General features: G+C 39.5%; 2 protein-coding genes across 2 annotated transcripts in view; one reads left to right on the top strand and one right to left on the bottom strand.

Moving 5' to 3' along the window:
- Nucleotides 1-2,892, top strand: part of LOC105937911 (LIM and SH3 domain protein 1) — a 15,227-nt gene extending 12,335 nt beyond the window's left edge. Inside the window, exons 5-7 of the mRNA XM_036142131.1 lie at nt 673-742; nt 822-910; nt 2,291-2,892. Coding sequence (XP_035998024.1) covers nt 673-742; nt 822-910; nt 2,291-2,464 — 333 coding nt within the window. The 3' untranslated portion in view covers nt 2,465-2,892. The remainder of the gene's footprint in view (nt 1-672; nt 743-821; nt 911-2,290) is intronic.
- Nucleotides 2,776-16,872, bottom strand: LOC105937910 (kelch domain-containing protein 1). The gene is made up of 14 exons (XM_012879469.3): nt 16,732-16,872; nt 16,403-16,516; nt 14,472-14,542; nt 14,054-14,171; nt 11,453-11,565; nt 9,772-9,862; nt 9,577-9,675; nt 8,146-8,220; nt 7,583-7,641; nt 7,389-7,501; nt 7,191-7,263; nt 6,125-6,209; nt 5,523-5,602; nt 2,776-3,120 (listed from the first exon to the last, which is right to left on the bottom strand). Exons 2-14 carry the CDS (start codon nt 16,502-16,504, stop codon nt 2,985-2,987), a joined length of 1,215 nt encoding a protein of 404 aa, XP_012734923.2. The 5' UTR covers nt 16,505-16,516; nt 16,732-16,872; the 3' UTR covers nt 2,776-2,984.

The following is a 16,872-nucleotide window of genomic DNA, read 5'->3' as shown; positions in this document are numbered from 1 at the left end:
TTGTCCGTTTGACCATCCAGCCTGTGGTTGTTAGCGTTCTATATCTGTGCTGAATTCCTAGGAAACCTTTGTATTTACGATCTTAAAAATGACTAAGAAGGAATAGGAGCTGTGGAAATCTGCTTCAGGAAAAGTGGCGCTTTGACATGTAAACAGTGCAGGAACCTTGCAGATGGCAGCGAAGGAAGTCAGAGTGCAATCCTGCAGAAACACAGAGGCACATTTCTGACATTTCTCTTCATCCGCTGTGGAGCAGCTGCCCTATATGGTCAAAGTCTCTCAGCTGTGGACACAAACTCAACTGCTCTACACATACACACACTTCCCTTTTCTCTCATGAGAGCACTAGTTGCAGAAAGGAATGATGGGTATCAAGCTGCATGTCAAAAGGCCATAATCTTGTTTTCCTTCTCATTTTTTTCCCACAATATTTTACACTTTCTCCCGCTGAGCTTTACCGTGGCACCCCCTCTCTTGCTTATAGTTCTGCTTACATTCTCTGCGAGCCGAATTTGCTGCACCTGGTTTATAGTGCAAATACTTTTTGCCTGTCTCTGCATCTCCTAAAATGGTGAACGATTCACATCAAAGCAGAACCCGTAGAGGGGAGAAACGGCTCAGCGTGCGCATTCACTGCCCTCATGTGGGTTAAATGTGCATGTGTTTGTGCAGATAAAGTACCATGAAGATTTTGAGAAAAGTAAGATACGAAGTGATGCCCCTCCTCCTGAAAACAGACAAGGTGAGATGTTTCTTCTTTTTTTTTTAAAAAATAACTATTTATAAACATGAATCGGCATTTACCGTCTGCGTTTGTGCAGAGCAAGATATGCAAGCATCAAACCCTGAAAGATTCAGCCAGCTGGCCGGACAGATGCGCCCTGGTGCTGCATCTCCACCTAGTGGAGGGGTAAGGAAATACCGTCAGTGTGTCGGTTGAATCCGATTGAGAGGCCACTATTTAATTGCTTAAGATCAAATGAACGTTCAAAATGATTTTTGGTTCAAAGTTATTACACATGTTGAGAGAATTGTTGGTCTAAATATATTTGTTATCCAATCCATAACAATCAGGTTTGCAGGTTTCTGTCACTAGCATTTTGTGCGACGATTGCTGAAACGTTGACCAAAACTACACCATCATGTGCCTGGTCTAATGAAATTCGTCTTGACATTATGGCCACAAATTAAAGCTTTCACCACTCCGGCCAGGCCTGTGATCAGGCGAGTTTATTCAGGTTGGCGAAGCTCTTCAAAACAAAAATTAAAAACTGGGCAAAATGTTTGATTTATTTTAGCTGCCTTGGTTCATGGAAATTAGACTTGCATAGTAGAGGGCAACAAGTAGCCGGGTGAGACGCTTTCAATCTGTCAAACAATGTTTGTACAGTTCATAGAAAACTATTCATACTGTTAGAAATGTCCAATTGTGTGACATTACAAACTTCAACGGTTTTATTTAGATGTTTGTGAGATGCACCAGCATCAGCACAGCTGTGCATAGCAGCAGTGTTAAAAAACATGCATGGTTTGCCCTTTAACAAATCTGAAAAGTGTGGAAAGGATTAGTTTTAATTCAACTTTATGCTTAAAGCCCTTCATAAAACCCAGCGCAACAAACTGCCTTCCAGAGTCACCTAATCAGAAAGTAGAGTCCATCTGTGTGTAATTTAACCTCAGGATAAATTCAGCTGTTCTATGAAAGTCCCAGATTTGGTAGAGGACATTAGTGAACAAACAGCATCATGAAGACCAAAGAACATAGACAGGTCAGAGAGATGTGGGAAGATGTTTAAACTAGGGTCAGGTTCTAAAATATCTTAAGAACAAAACATTTAGAAAAAAAACATGCATCATCATCCACTACTTTGTGTTGGCCTATACAATAAAATTCAAAGAAACCCTTAAAGTTTCTGATTGAAACAGACTACAAAATAAATCCAAAACACCATCGCTCTAGGAACTGCCTACAATAGGAACTACGTTGATATTTATCAATATTTTATCTGTATGTCAACATAGATATAAGTCAATAGAATGAGCTCTAGAAACTCTCCTCTCTTTTATGCACACCCAGTTATGCCATTCCACAAATGTCAGCCAGGAATTCGTCTCTGCTTATCTGAAAATCTGTGGGTGTTTACATCAATGTGGCCACTGTTGCGCAATTCTTCCTCCTTCCTCACGTAGGAAAATTAAATGCAAATCAATACACTTTGACTCAGTTTTCATATGCATCATGTACGATTCCTGTATGTGCATTGTCTCCCCCCCCCCCCTTCTTGTTCAGAAGAGCTACCAGGCCTTGTACAGCTACACGGCAGCAGAGGCAGACGAAGTTTCCCTGCAGGAGGGCGATCTGATCTTAGATGTCGAGCCCATAGATGAGGGCTGGATGTTCGGATGCAACCAGCGCACTGGGAAGAAGGGAATGCTGCCAGCCAATTATGTCCGACCGGTTTGAGAAGTTACTGGAGCATGCGTACATCATTTTGTTTTTTTCCAGACAACGTGACTATTGTAACAGTTTGGACTTTTGGCTCTTATAGGAGAATAATAAAAAATGATGAATACAATTTTTAAATGCAACTGCAAGTCCATTTGTCTTCGGTTTGAAGCAGCTTTCACTTCATGATGTATTATGCGCTGAAAATATAAAATGCATGTCCTGTTTTTTTTTTGTTTTTTTTATGCATTTTGTGAAGCATTTGGGATTGATTAAACTGCAGCTTTGCTCATCTGCCATTCTGTGCCCATTAAAGTAGGAAAAGAAAGTAGGAAATATAATGAGCTTTATTAACAAATGTAACATCACTAAACAGTAAAAGGTAACCACAACAGATTAAAACTTTTTTTTTTTACAAATCATGTTAAAGTTAAAACAAAAAAAAACAAAGCACCATCTTAAAGTTTTCGCAAAACAAACGAATCGAAGACAGAAATTAGTAACAGGGACAGACTAGTGTTGCTGTGAAAACAGTCCTTCACGCTGTCAGAGTTGGCTTCATGGCCGACAAACATGCAGCCCTTTTGACAATTTTGTTACGCAGCTTTGAGGGCAGCAAGTCGAGCTGCGACCTCAACAGCTCAGCGTTTCCTCCAATGACGTCCTCACACAACCTGGAACATAAAAACAACAGAAATCTCACTTAAATGCTACACATGCTCTAGCTGTTCACTTTTGCTCCATTACACAGATAGTGGAAAATAGAAATTAAGAAGTACATTTGTTATAAATTAAAGCAAACGCCCTTGTCCCGTTGAAGTCATTGCCCTGAATTTATCTCCATTAATAGTCTGTTGGTTTGAGCTGGTTGTCATAAAGCAGTATTCGGTCATATTCTGGTCATGGAGCAAAACATCTAGAAGCATGAGCCACATTTATAAAATTACCAAGAGCATCTTTCACATACAGAACCTTCCTAATTTACTGTGCTTTAACGTGAGGGGGTAGATGCTGAAATGTTTTTTTTTTTTTTTTTACCATTTACAGCATGTAAAGATAAGTTAAATGAAGGTGATTACAAACAACGCAATAAGTTTGAGTAAACTGATTTCTTTCAGCATTTCAATAAAATAAAAATGAGTTCCATCTAATTCTAAACAGTTGGCTTCACAATCATTAAAGCAGCTGTCATCTCTGCTGCTAGGGCTCCTTTTTCCAACAGGTTTTCCTTCCACTCAACCTTCCAATAACATGCCTGGTTGCCGCACTCTGGAACAGCCAGATTATTTAGCAAAACCATTTAGTGATGCAGGTTTTTAAATTATATTTTATTTAATCGTGCCTCTGAAAGGTTGGACTAAAGTACAGTTTAAACCTAAATGTTTCATATTTCTTGAACATTTGTATGATGGTTTATTAGGTAACCAATTGGCCTCTCTAAGCCCTATAATGAAATGTTAAGGGGCATCCGGCTTCTCTGCTGGCGACTACTGGGATATGTGCCTGCATCTTTGCAACCTTTAACTGAATAGGAAATTAGGATGGTTCTTACACATTTGAGAGTATTCTGGTCATTTGTTCATATTGAACAGCGCTTTGCAAAAGCATTTAGATCCTCTGAACTTTTCATGGTTTCCTACACCACAAAGACTTTGTAGAGACAGGCACAAGAGACTTGCAGCTGTAATGGCAGCAACATATTGGCTCAAGGAGCTGAATACACACTATTTTTTTTCCTCTGGTCTAACTCGTTAAATGCGAATATTACATTAATTTTTGCAGTTAAATCACACAATATTAAAGAAAGAAATACTTTTGGGAAATGTTAAAATTAAGCAGTCATGGTAAATTCAGGGTAGCTTGGCTAAAGGAAGCAAGCATGAAAAATTCACATTCTCAATTTGTGGGGGAAATAAAAACTAAAAATCAAAGAGAATATTCTTTTACCTGCTCCATCAGATGCTCAACCACATTCTTAAAGGTGTTTGACCAAGCAACGTATGGCGTACTGGCGTTTCTCAACCAGTAACTAAAAGCACTAACCATGTGCACAGTTTATTTACATGTTTACAATGAACATGTAAAGAAACTGATCTGCAAGCAAACATTTGAATGTCCTTTGTTAAACACATGGAGAAAAAAAAAAAAAAGAATCCTTTCTGAAAATGTTAAGGTTTAAGAGTTCGGAGCCCTGAAAGTAATGTTTTTTGGCTGTCAGCTGTATATGGAGGTCTAACAGGGGCAAGAATCAGGAAGAAAGAACTTAGATGAATTTAAATGAGTCATAAGTCATGAAACACATTTCAGCATTTGAATGAATTTATGCATATGCTGTAGCACGCAACCACAAAAATTGGCTTCGCTCATCGACATGAACCAGACTGGGTTCAGTTTAGTCTTTTCAGGAGATTAGTTTTAACAGTTCTCAAATAAATCCCAAAGTATTTCATGGTGCATTTCAGCACCGGTTGCATGAAAGAAAATTCTAATAATTATGATTCTACCATAGAAACTTTAAATTCAGTTCTGATCTATGCTAGATTTTTTTTTTTATGTTAACATTTGTTTTTCTATAAACTTTTTAATTCATTAAATTTCAGAATCAGTTTTATTTCCCAGGTATGTGCAGGTAAAATTTTTTATTTATGTCACATTTTACTTTTCGTCTCAGCCATCAGGCATAAATGTAGGCAAATGTGTCAATTTTAGCCATTTAAAGGGTCTATATTAAATAAACAACCATATTTATGCTGGATGCTTTCCACAGCTGCAAAAGAAACTAAACGTTTCAGGGTGAAAAACTATAAGATATTGCATCTTTAATCCGACTAGTACACAAGCAGCATGGCTTGCTGCTATTATTAACCAACTATAAGCTCATTAGCTTCACTCCAACTCCTCAGTTGCATGCAAATTAAACACACAGGCTAAGGGTGAGCGCTTTAACAGCTCAGAGTCCCCTTAACACTGCGGTACACCACATGCAGGGGCGACAAGAAACATTAGCAATCAGTAGAGGCCGGGCTGGGAATTTATGATTAAAACAGATTTAGGTTTAACTAAGGGTTTGTGGTACCTGCAGAGGGAGTACGGCTGAGTCTGGAAGATGAGAACATCACTGCAGTGGTGTTGCCTTGGAGCCCTCAGAACAGCCACCTGAAAAAAAAAGGTTCAAGCATGAAAGCCTCAGACATTAAACATTTGAAAAAAGAAAACAAATGTATGATCAGTGAGAAAAGGAACACAAAAAAATAAGTTTATGTCTGAATTGTGAAGCTGGACTCAAAAGCCAAGCCAATTACCGTTTATTAGCAGGTCGAACTGTTAGGTCATTTCACTTTGGGAAATTTGATTTTCCCTCAACAGAAGAACCTACACTGTTAAGATTATGCAATGCCTGAATTATTAAACATGTGAAATTAAAGCCACACCATAGTTCACAGTCTGAGTCCTTAAACCCCTTAAAGTGAATTGTGCAACTGTTTTAATTTCTGGAACCTATTGTTTTTGTGGGCATTTGGTTTAATAGGGAAAAAAAAGGAAAGTACATAAACCGCTACACTGTGGCCTGTAGAGGTCATCTGTAAGGGTAAACTTTCAAACTGGGAAGCAGCTTCCTTATAAAATGTTGTGAATCAGGAATGATGTTGGGAGAGGGGTTGGCATCCTTTCACATACCGAGTCCACAAGGATGCAGAGGTTGCTGCTTCCGCCAAAGACCACGACGTCATTGTCACTGCCCAGGCAAGCAGTGTGACAAACCCTGAGAAACAAAAATAAATTGAGGGCTGCATCCAACAGTCTTTAGTAAAGGGTTAATAAAAAAAATCCTGAAAGAGAACCATCCTTTTGGTTGATCAACAAGTTTAGATCTATTCAGCCAATAGCTCTTCAGCAATCACCCAAATAATTGCCTTTTCTATAGTGTCATAGTTACTAAAATAACAGATATATGTTGGCTAAGGCTGAAGTCTAGTATTTAGGAGCAACTCCTAGATCAGGATCTAGCTATTAGGATCCTGACTCAGATCAGGATCCTAATACATGATAAAAAACAGAACTACTGCTGGGATGTTAAAAGCAGATATTAGTCTTTATTTTTTGCAAGGTGTTGTAAATGCCTTGAGGTCTATAGAAAAAACAATCAATCCTGTAGCTTTTCACACTTATTCAAATTGCAACATTTATGCATTTAACTGAGGTTTTAAGGGATACAGCAACATAAGTGATACAAAATGGTGAAGTGGAATTCTTTTTGTGTTACAAATTAAATTCTGGAAAGAGTGAAACATGTTTGTATTCAGCTTTTAGTCATGACTTTCACCCCTCTGTGCTGCAGATCTTTAGGGATAAATGTCCATTTTAGAAATCTTGGCAGCGAGTGAGGAAGAGGTTTTCAAAGTAACTGAGGCAAACTTGTAGAAAACTACGCAGAGCTTGTGTCTTTCTCTTAGCAATGCTTCGTTTGTCCGTCAGATTCCACAGTTTAGGGAACCAATTATATATGCAACCATAATTTAAGAATTTAATTATTGACCACTTCGCAAATGTCTGTCATCTAAATCTCGAAGAAAACACATTGAAGCCTGTGGTTGCAACATAAGTTCAAGAGGCATTCATATTTTTGAAAGGCACAGCAAGATATAATAAATAAAAGAGAAGGTCAAGATTTTTGCCACAGAACTGCCATGTTTTTCCCAAACAGAAAAAAATAAAAATCCTTAAGGGCAAAGATATCAGTTACCTGGGCTTGTCTTTGTGTGGGTGCTTCACCGTCATCCACTCTCTCCTCTGTGTGTTGAACAGCCAGGCATCATCTGGAAAGGATAATTTAAACAGTGTTTTCTGATGAACAAGGGGTATAAAAAAATGCAAATCACTTTTTTTTTTTTTAAATCAGGCTACATGGAATCCTTACAGTCCAAAAGTTATTAAAACTTACTCAGGGTGTTTCCATCCACGCCGAGGCCACCGTATATGAACAGGACTTGGTCCGATATGGAGCTCATGGTGTGCATTGAGCGCCCCAGAGGTGCACCAGAAGGCAAGATGTCGCTGGGAGTGTAATAATAAAACAAGCATTGAGTGCAGAAGCTGGGAATTTCATAGCCAAAGTATGTGTGCACGAAGTCTTACAATCTACTCCAAGTCCAGTTGTCGAGATCCAAGCAGAAAATGTCCAACTCTGCCGTTTCCTGCAAAGAAACAGACACCAAGTTTTTTTTTTTTTTTTTTGTTTGTTTTTTAAACAGATTAAACATTTCGTTTTGGCACCGTTAGTGGAACTCTTCGTTTATCTACTGTTCTAACAGATCACATTTTTTTATTCAATAACAGGAACAGTAGTGGGGGTCCTGCTTTGGTTAAAGGTGATCCAAGTCAAGCTCTGATTTGTTACAAAGATGCTAGGGGTGATGGGGCAAGACACGGGCTTCCACAAGCTCAGAGAGCAGCCATTTATCACAGGATCTGCTTTTGTGCATAGGGTGCACCGTCACGTCACAACAGGAAAGAGCTACTGAAACAGGAAAGGGCTTTACCCAAACTGTCACTGCAAAGGAGGAAGCCTTATCCTATACAGCGCTATCTTAAGCATCAGTGCGTGTTGCAGCATGAAGGTTTTACATGAAGGGACTAGCTGAAACATCTCTGGTGCAATATGGAGAAGATGGTTCCATCTAGCTGGTCCACAAACTCACCACGCCACCAGAGATGTAACCTTTGTTCCCCAGCAGGGCACTGGCATGGCAGCCTCTGGGAGCAGGAGGGGGACCCTTGATTAGGGGGAAAAAAACAATAACAACTTAATGGCAATTAGATTTCAGAAGAGCTACAAAAGTGCTTTGAGAAAATCTACATAATTCTGGCAGATCTTTAACAACAGAGTCGCTTCCAGGCAGCAAAAACCTTGAAGCTACAAGAATCATGAAAATCCAAATTTCAAGTAACTGCATGGTGTGTCACTGTGCACAGCCGCTTTGCCTTTATACCCCTATTTAGTCTCCTGTAGCCTCTAACGTAAAGCTTCCAGCTGCTTAGGTTCAGTAGAACACCAGTTAAGTCTGCTGCTTGCTTTCATGAACATGCATGCTGCAGTTGTGATGCATTTTAAGTATTCAATGATAAAATTCAGTCATTTAATTCATAAAGTGGAAATTGCATGGATCAATTACACTCAATGATAATGAAGTGGTAATGAAAATACAAACTTCCGGAAAAAAGACAACGTGAATGAAAGTCGTTCCATCATGTACCACACACCTGTAATGGATAATTTAAAGATACTACTTTAATTTGCATCTTTCTGCACTTTATTAAAACAGCTTGACACCATTTTCTTTTCTAGTTGAAACCCTGACAAAACATCGTTTCCCCAGAGAGTCTCTCCTGCATCAGGTTTTTCGCTGGTTGGCATTTCCTGTTTCTAAAAGCCACGGCTTCCAGATCCAGCGCATCTTCTGCAGATATTTCTTCACGCATCAGAATCATTTTGTCCAGGTGTTTTATTTTTTTACTACACAACCTGCAGTCATTTTCAGGACCAGTTAAGGCCAAAGTTATTTAGACCTCCAGCAGATTTAAGCTTTGCATTTTACTAAAATTATTATTATTTTTTTAATCCGACTTGGTCCTATGGGGCTCAGCCAGAATCCTGTCTTGTTTCCGACAGAGAATGTGTGGAGTGAACTAAAGATTAGGGCGATGGCGACGAGGCATCCCAGCCTTGAAGCTCATCAACAAAGTTTAACCTTCACATTTCCAGTGGAAATACCCAGAAAGCTGTTTAGCAATTATCAGGAGGGTTTAACTGTTGTAACGCAACAAACTCATTTTACAAAAAAAAAAAAATAATAATAAAAAATACAATTTATCCAAATCTGTCAGATGTATGAATAACTGAGCTCAGCTGTACAGGGACTGGATAGAAAAATCAAGTCTAAAGACATCTGACTGCTTGGAGGCAAAATACGCAGACAGCAGTATGCCTTTAAATTGTTTGTGTATACACTATAGTTAAGAAAGGGGGGGAAAAAAAACAAAAAAAAACAAAAAACAAAAACAGAACTTCAGGTACTAAAATATAAACATTTTATACAAAAAAAAAAAATCCACCACATTTTCTCCCTCACCCGAATCTCGGGTGCAGTCCATGTGGAGGACTGTGGGTCAAAGACCCAGACCTCGTTGTTCCATCCCCAGCACCGAAACAAAGTGTTCCCGATCGTTGCCTAGAAGGATGTGAGAAACGGGAAATTGTGTTGTTTTTTTTTTTTTAATCATCATTACAAACAATAAATGGGGAACTGTTGCCAGGCTCAGTTTACCCAGGACATCTCTTCCACAGTGAAGCTTGATGACGATGTGTTCTGTACCTCCCTGACAGTCTTACAGCCATACCCACCAAAGTAGATCAGTCTGCAAGAGTAAGCAGTTGCAGTCAGCAAGGAAAACTGACTGAAGCACGGTCTAATACCAGTCCTCGGAAAAATATTGCACGTTGGGAGGTTCACCAATTGTTTTTGCTTGCGTACTTACAAGCCCCCTTTAGCAAATTAAAATTAGGAAATAATTACTCAATTTAAAGAGTGAAACTGATTCATTAGATGCAGAGCAATACATTTTTAGATTTTATTCTGAGAAATTCGGCTTAGATGACCCAAAATGTATTTTCTCAAATAAAATGCATAGAATATTGCATGCGGTAGCAATGACTTGGACAAGCACAGGGAAATGTGCCAAACTGGCACTTTAATCCAGCAGAGATTATGACAACTTGGAAAGTTGAGTGGAAGGAAAAAAAATATTTAAAAAATGGTTCCAGAATCTGTAACGGAGTGTTGCACGACTTCGGGGAAATGTGCAATTGCGATACTACTGCTGAAAACGGCACGTAAAGAAATTTAGGCTATACAGTAATGCATCCAAGCAGTCATTTGCAATATGGGATATTCTGTACACCAAAAATTGTAGGGATAACTGCAATTCAATAGATTGTGTCTCTCTACCAGATAATGTGCTGCACAGACTCCAACTTATTTAGCGAGCCATGCCATCTGCTGTTTTCTGAAATCCAGAATCAGGATTTCCCCTTGCTGAAGAGCTTTATGGAGATGCTAATGTCATTTACCAGCAGGTCCACACTGTCAAACAAACCAATACCTGCTTTAACCACCGTACCATGCTTGAAATATTGTCAAGTGGAAGATACGACACCAGAGCAAGCAATGCAGATGAGCTGAAGGTCACTATTAAAAAGCTACCTGGACTTCCTGGCCACCTCAGCAGAACCACAGGCTTATTTGCCCTTATGAAGGTTTATTATGTTGGGCTTATTGCCCGACACATTTTTAGTTCCATTTTTGCAGTGCATTAAGCAATATTACCAGTAAGTCTTAAAATGAGTGTACTTGTCCTCGATTTGAGCAGGTAAATAAGATTATCTACCAATGGAATGAATATTTTGACCCCTAAAACAAGATATTTAGATATACTGCACTTGTAATAAGATGGAGTGTTGTTCCCATTTTAAGTGCATAAACAGTCTATTGGCAGATAATCCTAGCAACACCTTCAGATGACACGTTGTGAATTGGCGCTATACAAATAAAATTTAAATTTGTGTATTTGTCCTTGATTTGAGCAGATACGTAGAATATTTTTACTCACTTTTAGTTCCCTTTTTGTTGTGCATTTAAAAGTTATGTGATCTGAAAATCTCACTGATCCCATAATTTATGCGAAAGGAGCCCCTATCAAGCATCAAATTCATTTCTTCTACATTGTATGAGTAGTAGGCTGGGTGACATTTCTTATTAGCCTTCATTTGCTGTGAGCCACAATAATCAAAATTAACAAGGGAAGAAATGCTTGAATTGCATTAGCCCTCAATGAAGCTGCATAAAATGGGTTTTAGATTTTGAATTTAATTATTTCAATTAGATTCCTGTTTATTTAGATAAGAGTGAATGATCCATACAACATGGAGTTTCCACAAACAGAACTGACCTGCCTCTGTGAACCCAGCAGGAGTGTTTGTTACGGGGTGAGGGCGTCGCTCCCTTTGTGTCAGAGACTCTGGTCCAGGAGCAGCACGGCTGAGCCACATCCACGCTGAACAGCTGCATACAAAAAACTCTTAGAAACTCTGATCCAACTGTTCAGCTTTTCATTTTAAAAAACCAAATGTTTTTATCATCAGTTCAGAGCCTCTAGTCCTTCAGTACAAGAGCCTTTGGGCAGCTTTTAACAGCTCTCCCCCGGGCGATGCTTAATCACCCACACAGTCTGGGCTGAGAAGAACCACATTTCTTTACCAAACACACAGAACTTGTAAAAACTCTCAAGAGGAAAAAAAAAAAAAAAAAAAAAAAAAAAAAAAAAAAAAAAAAAAAAAAACGGCATCCAGCCATTTCAACGTCTTTATGAATCTGTAGAGACTGGATTTACAAAAAACACACAGGGAGACCAGAAAGTCCTTGAGCTTCACCACATTTCTGCGCTGATAGTGTCTGACAGTAGTGTTGGTTTTTATCAGTCCCATCAAAACAAGGCACAAAAGGTTCCAGATGAACAGATATGAATTCACATCAATGGCAGCCCGGATGAGCGCAGTAAAAGTCCTATTTTAGCACAGACATTCTTGCAAAGCCATGAGCTGAAAACTAGAATCTTAGACACGCAAATAATCTGCTGGGGTGGCATTTCTCTAAAGTTAGACTTCTTTTGTTTTTAATATCATTTCATACATCACTAACTTCTGTGCAATCTACTGACGCCATCAGGTACCTAAAAAATTTAACAGAACTTTTCTTAAATATGCAGTAAAAGTCAAAGAAAAAAAAAAACACTTCTGAAAACCTTTAGAAAGCTTGGAGAGCTGCTGTTTAAAGTCTACAAGACAGCCTTGACCTTCAAACGTGAAGTCAGTTCAGGCTTTCGGCCAAATGACACTGTAGCACAAAATATGAGGAAGTTCCATAAAAAAAAAAAAACCCTGATGCTTCACGAAAAGTGGACAGACAGAATACCAACTTCTCTCTCGTATATCAGTCATGGTTGTCAGAGCTGAAGAGCCTTAAAATTTCATAAAACCAATAATGCCGGCCCAGTTGTACTGTTTAAGCCACAGCTGGTGGGTGAGAGGTCACTGATGATGTTTAACCACTAACTGTCCAGGAAAAAAAAAAAAAAAAAAAAAAAAAAAAAAAAGGTGTGTGTGTGTGTGCGCGCGCGTGTGTGGGGAGGGGTGATGTGTAAACAGGAAGAATACTCATTGCTCTGTGAGGCTCCATGACTCAAAGTCATACAAAGCCGAGTACAGATAACAGCTGCTGTGGTCGTGCTAACATTTACATTACAACCAATATACACCAGATGCAAAAATTACCGCCTCACTTTGCATGCAGTTTCAGCCGAGAAAGCTTACAGTGTTAGTTATCTGGATGCATTCACGTGAAATTAATGTTGCCGTTTAGTACAGGTGGTTTTATTGACTTACAGTAAAAGGAGGCTGCAAAAGCTTAAGAAAAAAATAAAAATAAAAAATAAATAAATAAAAAAAAAAAAAATTAATCAATCCAACATTGTAGGACTCCACAACTAGTCAAGCCACAGAACTCAAACTCCCAGAGAAATTCAAAGGATTCCCCCCCGCCCAAGTGAGATTCTGCATGTTAAGGCATTCTTCAGAAATAAAAACGTTCTGTATCAGTTCATTTTGAGGTTTCAAGAATTTACTTGACAGCTGCGTTCCTTAATTGTTAATTGAGGAACCCTCAAATCTGGATCTGTATTAAAAAGAAATCCGATTTACTGCGTTTGCATGCTGATCAGACACATCAGAAACTCAGCTGTTGCATTTTAGTTTTGCATGATGAATGTTAACATGCATGGTGAAGTGGCAAACTCAGATAAATGCAGCCATTACACCTCTTTTTTTAAAATAATGACTTTTGCATACAGCATCAATGAATCACTAGCACATCCCTCCCTTATATTAGTAACATCACAGGACCTTACTTTAAAAAAAGATTCAAACTATTCCTCTAAGCTGAACTCGATTGGCTCTTATCTTGCTCACTTTTAATATTCACCTGAGTTCAGTTTCTCCAAGTCTTGTTTTGGGATCCAATTGAGTTTTAGAAATGCTGCAGGGTGGAAAAGCTCTTGGCATAGTTGACTTATTGCAACGATGTCCTGCAAACCCAGCCTAGGACCGCGTGGCATCTGCATATTTCTCCATTTGCATGCATTGGCTTTCTCTGGGTACTTTACCCCCCCTTATGTATTTTTAGCCAGTTTAAAATAGTCTTTAAACATTAGTTTGTGCACGTAGGTTTGTCTTATGTTCATCTCAAAGCTGCCCCATGGTGATGGAGTGGTGACCATTCCACAGTGGACACCAATCCTCATATATTGACTGTAAAATGGCACCAGCCGCCTCTTTATGATCCTAGAAAGATTAATGGTGCAGAGAGAGGATGGACATTTTATGAGCCTTTTCCACATCTCTGCATTTCCAGACCCCCCCCCCTCCCCCAACAAACCGTCAGGATTTATCTGGAAGGAAGACTTTTTTTTCTTTTTTTTGTTGTCAGAGCGTCTCACCTGGTTGGAGTATCCATCAGGGTCACATCCTCCGAAGATGTAGAGAGTGCTGTTAATATTGGAGCCACAGAAACCAGACAATTCTGAGGGACAGTCTCCAGTGATCTCCTTGCATTCCCTGTTCCACACACACACACACACACACACAAAAAAAAAAAAGGGGGGGAAAAAAACTTAGTCATGTAATCATCATCAAGGGCTGGTTACAGTTCAAACAAAACTGGTTGTAGTTTACCGAACTGCAAAGGCAACAGTTTTTACTGATTCTGCAGCAAACTACATCAGTCTCTATAGCCACCACCTTCAAAGTCATTTTTTCCTCAAGAAAACAAAAGCATTCTCGGTTTACACTCCCAACTTAAAAAGGTCAAGCTGACACAGCTTTCATGTTGGCCGATGGAACGACCTTGAATCTCACCACTTCCCGCTGTCAAAATCACAGAGCCATATCTCGTCACTGGGCAACGTGACATCCTCCCCAGCGACTACCTGCAAGGAAACAAGGAAAAGAAAAGCCAATCAGAGATCACCGTGTTCCTTTTATCTCCCGCAAAAGGTCACAAAATTAAAGCAAACTCGTAATCGTGCAACAGTTTGGATACAGTTTCAAGAACGTTTTCATAATGAAACGTGCTCTTGTGGGCAAGATATGCCTGGTTTATCTTTTGGCTTATACAGATTAAACGGAGCTCTTTATTATCATATTTTTAAGTGAGCATATTGGTCATGGAGTGAAAACTGGTCCACGTGTCTCAAAAAACATAACCGACATATAAAAGCACAGGTGCTGTATCCAAAAAGTTTTGTTGTAAGAGCTGGACAGATGTGGGGTGCACGGCTCACCACAAACCAAAGGTTACAGCCAAGTTTCAAGAGTATTTCAGTGTTTTCTATGGCTGAACTTGAAATCTACATCAGAAATAAACAGTAGGCAAAAAAAAAAAAAAAAAAAAAAAAAAAAATCTGTGTCTGCTTGAAGCTCTTTTTATATCATTCGGTTGGATAAAAAGGACCGACTGCTACAAAAAGCAGGACATACAATAGTTTCACACATATTAGAAAAAAAATAGGAAATTAAGCCATCTTTGTGATTTTGGTAGATAACTTTTTACTAGTTTCAGTATAAATGATGGAACATAAATTTGAATGTGAATCTCAGCTGTCAACGCACTAAAACTGTCTGCAGTTTCAACATAAGCACATCATGTTGAAGTTCCTATAATGTTCTTTCAGATAAATCTTTTTTTTTTATTGCAAATCCACTACACATTTCAACCTTCTGATAAATCACAATATCTAGTACCAATGTACAAACATATCTGCCAAGTTTTAGTAAGCGCATGCCTTTATTTTTTTTATTTTTTTTTTACCCACACCCCATAAAAAATGTTCCGTGAATGTTTGTAAAACACTTTAAAAGGTCTGAATTTTGGCCTAAATATAAAGACACTGATATAATTTCATTAATTTCAAAGCTCATTGCTAGACAGCCTTACATTTGAATAACACCAAAGTGCTTATGAATACATTTTTAACAAAAGGGGGGCTTAAAAGATGAGTCTAGGGAAGAGACAACAAGAGGTGCCCAAGTTTTAAATGTGCCCCTTTTTCTATATACACACCTGAATTAACACCTGAAGGGGCCAGGTGAGACACAGGCATTGGGAACAGGGCAGCACGGTGCTCAACAAAAGGGGAGCAACTTAAATAGATAAAAATGGTAAATTTTTTATTCCCCCGGAGGAGCTGGCCAAGTGGCTGGGGAGAGGGACGTCTAGGCCTCCCTACTGAAGCTGCTAACCCCGCGACCCGACTCCGGATAAGCGGAAGACAACGGACGGACGGGTAAAATAAAATAATAATTAAAAAAATAAAAAAAAATAAAAAAAAAAAAAAAAAAAATCATAATTTCTTCCCATATCTATGAAGAGCTCGTCCTGCTTGGATGGGGCAATTGTGGTGTCGGGGTGGGGGACTATTAGGGCAAGCCAGTCTATGGGGGTGGTCATAGACCAGCTGCGCCCCTACTGGTGCCACTGGGAAGTACATGTCATTTCCTCCACTGAAGCTCATCGTAAACAGGTGTGCAGTGCATAGGACAGGTAAGCGGAATAAACCCCAGCCTATAAATGGACATCGAAGCTCCGTTGAATTCTTTATAATATATAGCCTTTACTTCACCACGAGGGCTCAATAAATGTGCTACATCTCACTGAAAGGTATTCCCCGAAGACTTAACGCGGCACACTCCTGAGTAGAAGCAAAAATAAAACCGAGGCGCCAGATCTTTTTCCGCTCCTTCCTCCTACCTGCGCAGGTAACCAGTCACCACGCGCCTTATCCTCTCACCTGGTAACCCCCCCACACGTACAGCGTGTTGCTGTGAATGAACGCCGTGTGGCAGCTCCTCTCCAGCCGGCTCCCGGCAGCCTCCCTCCGGGCTGGGTCCATCCCCCGACGCGGCTAAAAAAAAAGTTTAATAAAACACCAACTGCTGTCCTTGGAGAGGATTTAGAGCTTAAATTAAAGCCCCGGAGAGACGCCGACTGACTGGCAGCCGCCCGCGGCTGAGAGAGAACAGCTGATCCGTTGAAGAATTTGGACAAAACGTGTTTTTCAGGCTTTCTCCGCTGTTTTATACTCCTCCCCTCAGGGAAGAGCTCATTATGCAAGCTCACCTCTGCAGGCGAAACCTGGCAACCTGGACTCGTTCAGAAACGAGCTTCAGCTCCCTTCCCAAACCAAACAGGTTAATTGAGTCTTTGTTTATCCACGGAAACAAATTAAGAGAACGTGGCTGTCTGATTGAAGCACAGCTG

This window comes from Fundulus heteroclitus, chromosome 10 (assembly GCF_011125445.2).
Source record: "Fundulus heteroclitus isolate FHET01 chromosome 10, MU-UCD_Fhet_4.1, whole genome shotgun sequence".
NCBI lineage: Eukaryota > Metazoa > Chordata > Actinopteri > Cyprinodontiformes > Fundulidae > Fundulus > Fundulus heteroclitus.
Note: the sequence above shows the minus strand (reverse complement) of the source record. Positions and strands in the feature narration are given on the sequence as shown.